The sequence below is a fragment of the Leptosomus discolor genome, chromosome 17 (genome assembly GCF_034619465.1).
Source record: "Leptosomus discolor isolate bLepDis1 chromosome 17, bLepDis1.hap2, whole genome shotgun sequence".
Lineage (NCBI taxonomy): Eukaryota > Metazoa > Chordata > Aves > Leptosomiformes > Leptosomidae > Leptosomus > Leptosomus discolor.
The window spans coordinates 7,566,066-7,579,853 of NC_141407.1; the positions used below are offsets into that span (position 1 = coordinate 7,566,066).

The following is a 13,788-nucleotide window of genomic DNA, read 5'->3' on the forward strand; positions in this document are numbered from 1 at the left end:
AATGTTCGTGAGGGTTTCTGCTGGTGCTGCTCTGCGTTGGTGGAGACCCCAGGATCAGGAGTACCCAGAGTGTCATCCTGCTGCTGCCCGTGCTCTGCTGGCTTACCTACAGCTGTGGTCTGCAGGTCCTCCAGCAAAATGTCCTTCATTTGTCCTTGACACCCCAGAGGTGTCACTGACCTGCCTGTGCTCTCCCTGTGCCTCCAGGTCAATAACAGAGTCACATTCGACTAACAACCAATTCCGCAGCAAACCCCATAATCTTTAACTTTGTTAAGATCATTCTCATTCAGTTGTGGCAAAGCAGAGCCCATGAATCATGATTAGTGAAAGCAGAGGGCCAGAGAAGAGATAATTAGTTTCTCTTCCCTGTTCAAAAGGCTATGCTGCCCTCACTCAGCAGAGGATTTGTGCCCTTTAGACAAAAGGCTGACAAATGTCACCTGTTAATCTTCTCTGCGTGTGGCTGTTTGTCAGCCTGAGATGGTCCTGCCACAGCCCCCGTCCCCAGGGCCCTGCTGGTTATGACAGTTCCTATTTGCAAGTCAGCTGCAACATGCTCTTTCTTTATTCCTCCAGCTATTTTTAGCACTTCTTTTTAGATGGCAATAAAAAAAAGAGACCTCTTGTATTGGTGATAACCAGGTTGTAATGATTTCTCCCTTTAAGGGAGAGGCATGTTTGGTGATGGGAGGGGAAGGGCCTTCCAGGGTTGCCCCAGTGCACGTGAAACCCATCTGCTGGCTGTCACCCAGGGTGGAGCTGCCACTGTCACCTGCGGCAGATCCCCTTGGGAGGACATCTCCCTGCCAGCACGGCCAGTCTCTGGTGGTTCAGCTGGACAGCTCGTTGCTGCATCAAGGGCAGGTGACAAATGGCTCAGTTTCATCAGAGGTCAGGCGGGAAAAGTGTGCTGAGTGTGCAGCATGCGGCAAAGTAGCAGGAGAGCGCTCTTGGGAGCACCAGGGCTGTGTTTAAAGACCTGAAAGAACTTGCAATAGTCCCTGGAGCTCTTTTCCTGCTTCAGCTGCAGGAAAAGCAAGTGAGTGAATCAGGAAGGTCTGTCCCACCGATCTCAGAATCACACCATTCACAGCCCCCTCACCTCGGCATCCCAGCTTCTCTCTGAGTACTTGACAGACAGAGCTCACTGAGCTGGATTTGAGCATCCTAAATTTAGCCAGTGCAGCTAAATGTTCCTGCTGTTTTTAATTCACATCCATACTAAATTTCTGCAGTTTTATTTTCCCCTTCCCCCTCTTCTCAAGGGAGCAGCAGTGGCTTTCTTGGAGGTAGCTTATGATTTTTCCAGACAGAAATTGTTTCCATTCCATAGTTATTGGCAATACCCAAATATATGTCCAGGAATCGGTGAAAGCCAAGGAGCCTGATTTAGAGCTGCTGCTTCCAATGTCTAATAAAGCACTGCAAAAGGTCAGGCTGTGTGCAACATAGCAGACAGTCCCACCACTTAATGGCATAATCTAATAAAGAATTAATTCTCTACATCTTCTCTTCCCAGTCAAATATAACAACAGGGGACATTAATTGTCTAACTCAATATTGAGTTTCATATAGTGCTAGTAAACCTATTAACTGAGGCTGTTACCCAAACTGCCGGAGCCTTGACCTTGGCCTGCATTTTTAAGTGGGCTTTTGCTGTTCCTCTTGCTCAGCCTTGGTGCTACCAAGCAGCAGCTTCATTTGAGCAGCTGTTCCACAGCTCTACCTGTGAGGGTTCATGCTCGTGGCACAGCCCTGGCGTCCCTGCAGCAATGTCCTGCCCTCTCACTGTAATTTGCACTGAGGAGCGTTTATGATTTTGAGGTCATCCCGAGCCCTCTGACTTCTGAACCTGTGTGGAGGTAACAGCAACTTTTGCTTTGCTGTAAACACTTCCAGTTGCTATTGGTTCACCTTTAGCCCAACAGCTCTTGTGCTTTTTAACGCTGTTCTTCGTGCTGTCCTGCTGTTTTGCTTCACAACGGAGTATCATTGATGTAGGCTGCAGCATCAGCAGGTGCTTTTGTTTGCTCCTGAGCTGCCCCAGCTGCTGGGCAGAGCCTTTGGGAGCAGCGTTGCCCAGAGGAGGGGTGAGCTGATGTGCAAGAGCACGGGTGGCTTCACTCCATGCGAGCATCAAGCACAGAAAAATATTTGGCATCAGCCTTCAGCATGGTTCTTTGCCCAGCAGGTAAGGGGAAATGGTCTTCTGTGGCAGGTTTTGTGAATCATTTTGAGTATTCAGGGGCTACAAGGGGCTCTTTTCTTTGCTCTCCTGCAGTGAGTGGATTTTTGTGTGGGTGGTCTTCTCCCAGCTTTGTGTCCCCACTGCAGTGACATGGCCAGACTTCGCCTTGGAGAGAGATGGCTCTGAGAAATGGTTCTGGGTGTGCTGTGGACTCTCACAGTGCTGGGCTTCCCCTCCCCTGTCCTGATGCTCAGCATCTTGTTAATGAGCCCAAGCATCTGTTTTGAGCACAGCAGTGAACATTTCCCTGAATGGCTGTGAGTTGTCTTGCCAGCTTGTTATTTACGTGCTCGTTCAGGTCACATACTCCCCAGGGTAGGAGTGAGACCTGAGCTTGGCCCATTTATCTTCCATGAGTTGAGGAGAATAAAGAAAACATTTACCTTCTGGCTGATGGTCTGTTCATCTTCTGCTGAATCTTATGTCTTTCTCTGTCAAGTCTCCTTTTTCTTGAACTATTTTGGGTTCTGTAAGCACTAATTTTCATCCTTTTTTGACTCTGTGGGCAGCTCAAAATGTCTGAGCCAGCAGGCTCAAGGAGTCTTGCTGGTCCTTGTGTGCACCAGGACTCACTTCTTCCCTCCTTCTATGGGCAAATCATGAGCTTGATAAAGCCTGTCTGGCTACGCGTTCCCCCTTCCCCTGCTTTCTCCGTCACATGTCCCTGTCCCTGCAGATTTACCAGCCGTGGGGTTGTCTCTGTGGGCAGTCTGTCCTCGGGAGCTTGGCTGCACATCCAGCATCTCTGCCCTGGTCCTGGGCTAGGGCTGCTGCTCTCCAGAGAGGACTGCCCCATCGGGGCAGGCAGATGCTAGCTGGGTGATGGGACAGCAGTGGGGTTAGGGGAGCAGAGCACAGCCACATGCTTCCTCTGACCCCGGGATGGACGGTGGCACTGGGGATGCACTTTGTGCCTCAGAGGAGTCGATGACACTGAAAACCGAGGAACATCTTAAGCCTTCTCTGCAATTAATGCCAAATATAAATCCTGCTGTTTCTGTTGTATCTCAAAATATCACCTGGAGTGTTTGTGCAAACAGTGGATGCAGGGTGAAAAAACACCAAACCAGGGAAAATCCACCCTGTGCAGAGCTCCTCCCAAGCCTGTCTTAAGGATGCCAAGACACCCTCCTCCCTCATCCCTTTCCACAAAGGTGACATTTGTAAGGAGCTCAAGGGCAGATTTTTCCATGCTGATGGCTCAGCAGTTACCTGTGTAGCAGCAATAACCAGGTTTCTCAAAGAGCCAGGTCAGCGTAGGGGGGAGGTGCAGAGCTCCGTGGAAAAGTCTGGCTGTTTAATTCACTGCCCCTGTCACAGTTTGCTGAGCCACCCCGTGAACCTGTCATGAGGACACGTGCTAGTCACGCGTCCTCTTCAGTCCCATGGGTGGCGAGATGCTGAGGTGTGTGTGCTGGCTTCCTTGTTCCTCATCTGAATAAATAAATATTCCTATGGGGCTGAGACCAGGTCTGCAAATAGCTAATGAGCGCTGAAATCCCAACCTGAAATTAGCACTCTTCTGGCTAAATGGGATATTAAAAATAATTATTTTTTTGTAAGTCTTTTAAATGCAGCTCTCTTGCAGAGGGGAATCAATGCATCTTTGTGGCTGACTCAGGCTGTTTGAGAGCCTGTGGTCCCCAGCCCGCCCTGCAGGCAAGGTTCTTCTCTGGCTTTGCTTGTACCAAACGTGCAGCCTCCTTGTGGCATCCTTTCTAAGAAACGAATTTGGGGAAGCAGGGAGCTGTATCATTACATGGGTAATCGTCCCCCTCTAAGGGTATTTGGAAAAGTGCAGAAGGTTCGTAATTGTGTCTGACTTTAGCATGCAGCGGCTTTCCCAGATGGAGAGCGCAAAACCCGGTGCGGTACGTGGGTACCACGGCACAAAGCTCCTGACATGTGTTTCAGCAGCTGTGTCATGGTTTGGCAGATGCCTGCAGGACAAACGTAGGTGTCGAGTGGTGGCCCCAAGCCTCCTCCTTACCATTCGCAGCGAATTTTCCCACAACCTCTGAAACTGCTGCGTAAATCAGGGTGCAGATGGGAAAATCATGGTTTGTATCACTGGACCACAGGGTTTGACCCTTTTGCGTTGTTTCACCCGTGTCACAGCGACCAGCACCTGTAGCCTAGCTGTAGACCAGCCTCAGGTGCCTGGTGACTAGATTGGGAGGCTCTGTCCCCCCAGCAACTTTTGTTTTGCTGTAGTGACTGTGGCAGAGGCGTTGCTGGTGTTCGAGGCTGTTGTCCCTTTAGCCTTGCACCAGTGTTCAGGTCCTCTTTGTGGTCACTTCAGGCCCAGTCATGGGAGCAGGTATGAAAACCCCACAGTGGATGTGATGGATGCTTCTGGTGCTGAGCGGTAGGAAATGGGGCCCTCTGGTCAAGGAGGAGATGGATTGCTTTGTGTGCGTGTGATAAATTAATAGGGAGTTGAGTCCCAAGGAGATTGCTCATCTCGCTTTTAACTGCTGTTCTAGATGCATTATTTCCTCCCCAGAAATGAGGATTGGGAAGGGACAGCTACCAGGAGAGACCCTATAAGCTATGCTAGGAATATGCTTAGACTATAATGCTACCTGTAAGAGGCGACAGGCTGCATATGAGCCTGAGATCGCAGAGATTTTCCTTGCAGTCAACTAGTTATAGTTAAACAAGTATTAACCAACTGTGTACTGCAACCACTACTGCTCTTTTTTTTTTTTTCTATGAGGAAAGGGATTTTAAACAGATTCCATGTAACTAAACTGCATGGAAATCAGTGAGTTTTGCAAGGGAAAAAGGCTTCTGTAGATGTCATTCATTTCAAGGATGTATTATATCTGGTTCTTTAGTTGCTAGGTTGCTTTAAAATGCAAATTAACCACTTGCCAAAATCAATTTCTTTTGCAGCTTGAATTTCAGTGGAGTCCATCTGGCATCTGCTGGGCAGTTCAGCGACTTCCTGGGGAGCATGGGCCCTGCACAATTTGTTGGGCGTCAGACCTTGGCCACCACCTCGATGGGTAAGGAACACAAAGATGTTAGGTGGCTTTAATTTGATCTTGAACAGATTGCTCCTACAGCCACCTAATAATGTGTCCAGCATCTGCTGCTCTACCACTCCCCAGCTCCGTTTCTCTGTTAAATCAAGTAAGCTTGGCTGAAAGGTTTTGCTGATTGCTGCGAATGCGGCATTAGTAGGAGAGCACCAGCTTTGCGCTTTCCTATGTCAGGTCTGAAAGGCATAGACTAAAATACAGCTAAATCCTGAAAATGCATCCTGTGCGTCTTCATGTTTTTCTTGCTTTCTAAGGCCCACAGGGCTCTCTAAAGATTTTCTTGTGGTCCACCATAATTGCATTTTCCGAATCAGCCTGCAACTCTAGGTACTCCAGGTTGGGAGAGATGAGAGGCTAGCTGCCCTGAAGAGTGTGCGGCTGAGTCACCAAAGCCGTGTTAGAGGGCTCACAGTAGAGATTGCTTTTGAAACTGCGGGCTTGAATCACTGCAGAGCTGCTCCAGAGTAATGCAGGAGGGTATCAGGCACTCAGGGCCTACAGTGTGTTACAGCTTGTAGGAGGCGTGACATGAAGTTTGGTTTGGTTTTTTTTTTTTTTACATTTTAGTAGCCCACAGATGTATTGTTTTGAATGTTTTCTGTCTATTTTGACATCTTTAGGGGATGTGGAAATTGGCTTGCAAGAGCGAAATGGGCAGCTAGAAGTGGATATCATTCAGGCTCGAGGACTGACACCAAAACCCGGCTCCAAAACACTGCCAGGTAGTATGCTTTGACCTCCTAGAGTAATTCACTGAGGCCCAGCCTCCTGCGATGCTTGTGAATAGGAAAAAATTCAATTCCGCTTGGCTTCTGCAGAAAAAAGCAGTCTGTATGCGGTGTTGAAAATAAGGCTGGTTGAGCAAACCTTTTCACTGCTGTAACTGCCTTCTTTAGAAATAGCCGAGACATGGCACTCTGTCTTTTCTAAAGTGAGCATGAAGATTTTTTCATATTTGACCATATTTATTTTTTCCAGCTGCTTACATCAAAGCTTACCTGCTAGAGAATGGCGTGTGCATTGCGAAAAAGAAGACAAAAGTGGCTCGCAAATCGTTAGACCCTTTGTACAATCAGGTGTTACTGTTTGCTGAGAGTCCCCAGGGCAAAGTATTACAGGTAAGATGAGCAAGTCTCAGGTCTGCCCATCTGTCTCTTCCACCTCTGCTGGAAGATACTATGACTGGCAAGGGAGCTGGGTAATTAACCTAGATGACAAAAAGCCAATGTTTTCATTGAACCAAATGCACTCGATCTGAACGTAACGAGAGGAAAGCAAAACCTTTTTTTCATACTCAAACTGATTATTATTTGACACTTTGCCAGGTAACATGAGTGCCTACCAGGAAAAGGTTGATTTTTATTTTTTTAATTCTTTTTTTCCCTGCCCAGTTAGGAGATAGGTAGTATCTATAGATGCTAAACAATCTTGTGGCATAGCTCCTCTTCTGTGTTTATACATATTCAGAGTACTCTGCTTTGGCCATCACCCAATCAAATATCCTACCTTTTTCTACCTCTTTTACTGCCATATATTTTCTGCAATACTCATATTTTCAATTCTGCACCTATGTTTCCAGAGCAGAGAGTGATGTGCGTTGTTAATTCATACCTAAATCATTTCCGTCCAATAAAGCCTGGCTAAAATCCACTGGTGATACTGATGTAATTAATCCGTGAGTTTCTATTGCTTACCTCCACTGGCATTATCAATTGCCAGCTAACCTGCTGGATCCTTCTCATTACCAAACTCTTCCTTATTTAACTTGATGAGAAGCATTTTCCCCTGTTGCAATGAGACTGCCCATTTTTGACTGAAATGGGGTGGGACCTGGGTTGGGCTGCTCTTGCCTTGCATGGGTTTCCTTACCTGCTGCCTTGCTGCCAGGAAAGGCACTTACTCCAAAAGAATGAAATGAGGAGCTTGGCGCTCTGCCAGCGGCCGTGCCACCAAACCAACTTTGTGCAGTGGCTTGCTCCATCTCATGCTGACATAGGGTGTTAATTTTTGTCTTTTAGTCAACATCTGTTGTCTCTCCTACCTCATTTTACAGAAAATTGTAATATTCTGGTTATTTGGAGCCTAGGGAAAGCAGCTGTCAGGATTAGCCAGGGATCACTAGTCACTGTCATAACCCATCGTACTCGTCCTCTCTTCAGAACACGGACTCGCTCTGGAGTCAGTCGTCACCTTTGTCTTGAGCCACGTAGGGCCGCTTGGTCGCGCGCAGACCTCCAGCATGCCTAAGCCCATGACCCTCACTTCATCTGTTGTTCCACCCACTGGTCTCCATCGTGTTGTAAGTGTGATTCAGCTTTCCCTGCTCGTCTGCCAGCTCTCTTTCATTAGACCTTCCTCTGCGTCTGCAAGCCTTTCTCGGCAGTCTGTTCTGCTTCCCCTGCATGCCACTCCATGCGTGCCCCCTGCGTCACCAGTCCCACTTGCCACCCCACGGCTCCTGCCCTTTCTCCAGGTGAGTAGCTGTGCCTTGTCTCCGTCTGCCCTGCCTCACAAGCTCCGAGTGCAGAAGTTAAGACATGCTCTTTTCCTCCAACTGTTGGCTTTTGACCCAAGCTATTGCTCGCCTTTTTTTTGTCAGTTTATTTTTCCAGATCAGGAGCCCTTCCTGCCCTTTTGCCCCAGGCCACCTTTTGTGGTGTCCAAGGCCTGTTACTGTGCCAGGACCAGGTTTTACCTGCGGGTGTTGGAGCTGCAGCTCCGGGGATACTCTGTGCAGGTGCTGTCCCCGTCCAGCAGGTAGAACAGCAGAATGGTGTCTCATCCACATGCACATTCACCTCTTTTCCATGGAGGGAGAAAAAAAGTCCGATAGCATTAGGATTTGTAAAACTGCTTAAAAAAAAAAATAAAATCATCAGCCAGAGCTTCACGTCACCTGATGGTAGCGTGAACCTTTCTGCTCTTTTCGAGCTGTAGTAAAGCCCCGGGAAGCTGGATGAGTAGAAAGGAGGATTGATCAGGCTTGTGCTTCCCAAGCAAGTGTGCCAGCTGGAGGATTAACTGTGCTCCCCCCTCTTGTTCCTAAGGTGATAGTCTGGGGAAACTATGGACGCATGGAGCGCAAGCACTTCATGGGAGTCGCCAGGGTCCTCCTGGAAGAACTGGATTTGTCAACTTTAGCAATCGGCTGGTACAAGCTCTTCCCAACCTCCTCGATGGTAGATCCCACTACAGGCCCGCTCCTGCGTCAGTCCTCACAGCTTTCCCTGGAGAGCACAGTGGGACCCTGCTGTGACAGGTCTTAGTGAGTAAAGGAAGGGGAACTGCTTTTGTTTTTTAAACATGCTGTCAAGGTTTTGTTTGCTGGAACTCTGACCTCAAGCGCAATGCATGTTCAATCAGTTCTTGTGGAGCTGGAAGAGGAGGATAAACCAGTGACCTTAGACAGAAGACGAGGGGGAGGGCGCTGTGCCCTCTCCATCCAAGGAGGAGGTGCCGTGGGGCATGAGTCCTAGTTGTCAAATTAGACATACACCTCTTGTTTCACTTCTCTCGCTGTCATTCTTGGACCCTTGTTTCAGATCAGTATTAACTCTGGAAGGTTGCAGCGTTTGAAAGCATTTGCAGGGAGTAAGGAAGGTATTTTTCTTAACTGTACATCTTGGGAATTTCTAACACAGATTTGTTCACGAGAAAGTACCTGAAAAATTCGGAGGCCAATTTCTGACCTAAAAAGAGTAGGACCAGAAAGTTTAAGAGGAAGCGTTAGGGTTGGTTGTTTTTTTTTTTTTAGAAGGTCTTTCTTCTTGAAAGGAAGAGCAAGAAAGACTGCAACTCTTTCTTTAGAACCAGTTCCCTATCACTGAGTCATGTTAACTGTAACACTGTTGTCGCTGTGTTTTCAAACTGTGCCAAATTACCAGCAAGTGTCTTTACTGCATTACTTGTCTAACACTGCTGATGAAGCATACTTGGTGGGAGAATAAGTAGCACCTACTTAGACCAGACAGTTTGAACAGAGTTTGAATTTAGCAGGCTAATTAACTGCATTTTTGCTCAGAAAAAAACAAACACTAGAAGTGTGAGCTGAACATCAGACTTGCAGCTTCAGATATGTTTTGTATTGTCAGATACAATGTTCTACAATTTACTGACTCCCTTACTTGTTGCTGTGCGTCATTCAGTCACGATGTCTTCTATCTCCTGCTTTTCTTCCATCTCCTTTGTACTGGTACATATCTGCTGGAGATGCTGCCCTTCCTGTTGTGCTGTGGACTGACCTGAAACAGGACTGTTTTATTTTGCCATGGGAGAGGAGATTGAGGTTTCTGGGAGTGCAGAAGAAAGAAACCTCGGTTTGTCATCTGGCAAGAAGGTGCTGGAGAGCATGTAACCTTCCTTGTGGAGAGCAAGGTGCTTTAGGCAGTCTCGGTAGTACCCAAACACTGTCAAGTGTCCTGCAAGAGGAGATGCAATCCCCGAAGTATGGCGAAGTAGTGGGTGAGGAATCTGAAGATGCAGTGGTCACCGCATGTATATTTTGTTAATTAAAGTGCAACACTTGATGTAAACGAGACTTGTAGATGAAGCCAGTGAAACACGTTCTCTGAGCTGCAGCAGCAGTTGTCAGCAGAGTCGTGTGCTGGCGTGAGCGCGCTAGATCCTTCAGACAATTAACAACTTACTATCCAAAATCACAGAGAATCACCAAAGATTTTCTGTTGATAGACCTGTTTTGGCTAGGTTTTGTCATAATTCTTAATGAGGATTTGATGACTGCTGTCTCAAAATAAGCTTTTGGAGGTATTTTAATTGTGATTTAAAAGTGAAGGTCCCATGTTACGTTTAGGAATGAGCAGATTCTTGACCTGTAGTAGAGGCATACTGAACATTTATTTCTGCACGTGGACCTCAGCTTTGTTAGAATAAAAGCATGAGTGTTGAGTGGATGGTAAAAGCAGTTGCTTTTGGTCCTAGCTTGTCTATGGCATTTTAAATTATTTTGAGATAAATTAACAGGATAGGTGCAAAAATAACAGGCCTTACAATAATCTCTGTAAAAAATTATATAATATAAAGGAGAGGGAGGGAGGAGAAGGGACATAGAATGAAGAGTTTTTTGAGTCTTTAGTGGCAAAAGCCTCAACATTTTAGATAAATCTCTTAATTTCCTTGATCAAATAAGTCTCTGGCCTCTCACTAATTATTTTTTCTAATCGTATTAGAAAATTTCTATATATTAGCTGAAGAAAGTTTGTTGCATGCTGGTCAAAATATGTTGTGGCGCTCTCTTTTATTTTTTTTTTCAATTAAAAAAAGCACATTTACCGTAATTCAAGTCAGCATCTTTTCCTCTTGGTATGTAGTGAGTATTAGGCAATATTGTACAATATGTGTATGAACTAGAATAGATTAGGTAGATTTAGTGGTTTGTAGCACAGGATCTTTTAATAACTATGTCTTTAAAAGGACCGTGGGGAGCTCCAGGTACATGCCAGACCTGGAAGCTGCGTAACAGGGCTTCTGTCTTCAGTTATGCCGAAAACTTTATATTGGTACTTAGTTTGGACATTATCTACCAGTAATAGCTAGTTAATCATGGTTTTCCTGTGTGCAGTAAGATGAATGCAACATTTTTGTAGTCTTTAATGGGGAGTAGGAGACTATATACACCAAAAATATTCCCCCCGAACACTTTGTTTAATGACTGTCTGTTGAAAAGCTCAGTTTCTGTATGCCTGGCAAATGCCACGTGTGTCTCTATCCTGCCCCTCCAAACGCTCTGCAAGCTCAATGATGATCAGTTTAGGTGCAATAGGACTACTTAACACTGAGGACTATCTTCCCTATGTTTTTAATCATGCTAAAAGGTCACTGTCAGGGTAAAAAAAAAAGTTACAGTTCTACTTCTGTTATTTTTGTTAACGTCTCAGATTCTGAAATTTGGAGGCAGTTTTAACAGTCTGCTCCGTCCTGTTTTCTTCTGCATTTTTTACATGGTTGGTTGTAATCCAGTGGTTCTCGCTTTTGTTTCTACTCACTTCCAAGTCCTGTTTCTCCCCAGTAAGCGAACGGTGCAACCCCTGGCTGCCATGCACAGCGGAGTCACGCGAACTGCCTAGTGCAGATGATCTCCCTTTGTAAACCAGACTCACAGGAGCCCTTCTGAGAGCACCCGTGGGGCACAGAGTGAGGCCAGGAGAGTTGCATGGTACCCTACAGTCTTAAATTCTTGCTTCACTCATGCACGTAATTCCTGCACTGACCATGGTGTATTATAGTTAAAAAAGGAGTCTTCTAGTTGTCCATCAATTTAAAGACTCCCACTATAGCATTGAAGGCAAGTCTCAGGCTTAGAATAGCTTATTTTTATAAAGCCTAACCTTCCCCCCCCAAATTTGACTTGCCGGTTTCTGTCTGAAGTGATGTGATCTGATAGTTGGGATTACCAGTGTCATCGTGTAAAAAGTAGCAGTTTGCTAGAGTGGTGAGCAGCTGAAAACTAAACTTTGGTCCCCTTTGCAAGTCCTGAGTGTTTTCCTGTGTCTGAGTCCAGCTGTTTGTTATAGTCAGGGAGGGGGAGAGAGAGGAAGAACAGGAGACTTAAAAAAAAAAAAAAAAAAAAAAATTAAAAAATAAAGTTTTAAAGGCATCATGGTATTTTTGGTCTGTGAGCAATGGTGAGGGATGAGACTGAGGAGAGATAAATACCTGCCCAGCTCAGGGCTCATTCCCTGTTCCTTGTGCATGAAATGCCAAAAAAACCCAGGACACACAGTCCCTAAATGTTACCTGCGTTACTGTTACCATGGAAAACAAAGAAATCCTGATGCTGAAGCGTCCCTGAGAGCAGAATGGTCTCTCCCCAGCGGGAATCCCTTGCAGACAGGGAGAGCAGAGCACTGACACCATGCCTTGCACGCGGCTTTGTCCTCTTTGTGGTCTGAGCAGAAAGCAGCCGTGACCGTGGTTAGTCCTGGTTTGTTCAGGCAAAAAATGTGATATTTTCCCAGTCTCCTGGTGTTGCTTTCCCTTTGCCCCAACACAGCTGGGGTGCCACAGAGCCGACACAAGGTCCTCACTCTGCAGTTCAATCCATGGGTCCTCACCCTGCAGCCGCCTGGGCTGGAGCATCCCTTTTGCACTGCACGGGCGTTTGTGTCCACAGGCAGGGTGAGGGCCAGGTGACTTTATTGTTCCGCCAAGTACATCCCCACTTCTTGGCCATGGATTGTTTCAAAGGACATTGCAGAATTATTTGCTTGGAATGAAAATATTTATTTACTGTTTCTAGCTACCGGATCCTTTATCAACGTACTGTGCTAAATTTGCAGGTCTTCTGGAGTATGAATATCACAGGTTCCTTTAAAGGAGCCGTTTTTAAGATGTTGAGGCAGTTAACAGAATCTCAACCTAAGCATGTTTAGCAATGTTTAGACAGCAAGACAACTTTTTTATGAAACTCATTTTAAGTTAGTTTATTACATGCTGTTGGTAATATTTTAAAACAGGAAAAAATATTTTTCTTTAAAGACAAAATGATGTATGTTTTTTAACAGATAACATAATTTAGTGTTTTCAAAAATGTTTAATGTTCTTGGTATGAAGTTTACTCATTCTTTTGATTTCTATGTTCCTTGTTCTATTTTATCAACTTTTTTCCAAAAGAAAAGAGGCATATGTAAATAAACACCAGAAAAGAGTCCTATAAGAAATTCTGTTCAAACTGGCCATAAAATTATTAGTAAATATTTGTTATCGTTCATTAACTCTCAGCTACTATTCAAGCCTTTGTTGAAAGAATTGATGTTGTATTTTCAAGATGAGAACTACTTAGCTAGTTTTGTCATAATCCTGTACTCTGTATAAAAATCTTTTTATAAAGAAAGTCTAATAGGCTAACAAGCAATAATATATTCCATTGGGTGTGCACAGATTGTGACTTGCAGGCTGTAGTACATATTGTTGATACAGTTTATAATTGTCTTCAATCTCAATGACGTCACTTTTGAAAAAGATCCATATTAACTTTGATGGTAAAAAAACAAAGACTGGGCTGTTGCCTTGTGAGATATATTCATCCTATAGACTTCTCTGTGAGTATATGTGCCCATCGACATGAAATCTCTCTTAGGTGAAGAATGAAACAGCTGTAGGTGACTTCATACTACAGAGGTAAAAACCAGTTTCAATATAAACTTCATGACTGTTTCAATCTCCCTGTTTTTCTTAGGCTATCTAGTATTTGTAACTCAATGAGAATGGTTCCCACTGCCACTGTAGCCCTGATAACGCAAAAAAGCCTTTGCACTCTGGGCCACATGAGTTCTGCCTGACAGCTGCCTGTTTTCCTCGAGATACCAGGGGCAAGCTAAAGGGAGGGGTTTTTTTCAGAGCAGCAGATTAAGCTGCTCTTCTTTAAAGGCTTTGTGGGTTATTTTGTCCATTTTATAGGTGGTATTTGTCCATTTTGTTAGAAAATTCCACCCAAGGCAGAGAGATTGCACCTTCGCAGAGGATCACGGGAGA

General features: G+C 45.4%; 1 protein-coding gene across 1 annotated transcript in view; it reads left to right on the forward strand.

Annotated features, from left to right (window-relative positions):
* Positions 1-8,564, forward strand: part of RIMS4 (regulating synaptic membrane exocytosis 4) — a 51,488-nt gene extending 42,924 nt beyond the window's left edge. The window contains exons 3-6 of the mRNA XM_086474687.1: positions 5,150-5,262; positions 5,919-6,020; positions 6,277-6,416; positions 8,346-8,564. Of these exons, the coding sequence (XP_086330813.1) occupies positions 5,150-5,262; positions 5,919-6,020; positions 6,277-6,416; positions 8,346-8,564 (574 nt within the window). The remainder of the gene's footprint in view (positions 1-5,149; positions 5,263-5,918; positions 6,021-6,276; positions 6,417-8,345) is intronic.
* Positions 8,565-13,788: the final 5,224 nt, after the last annotated feature.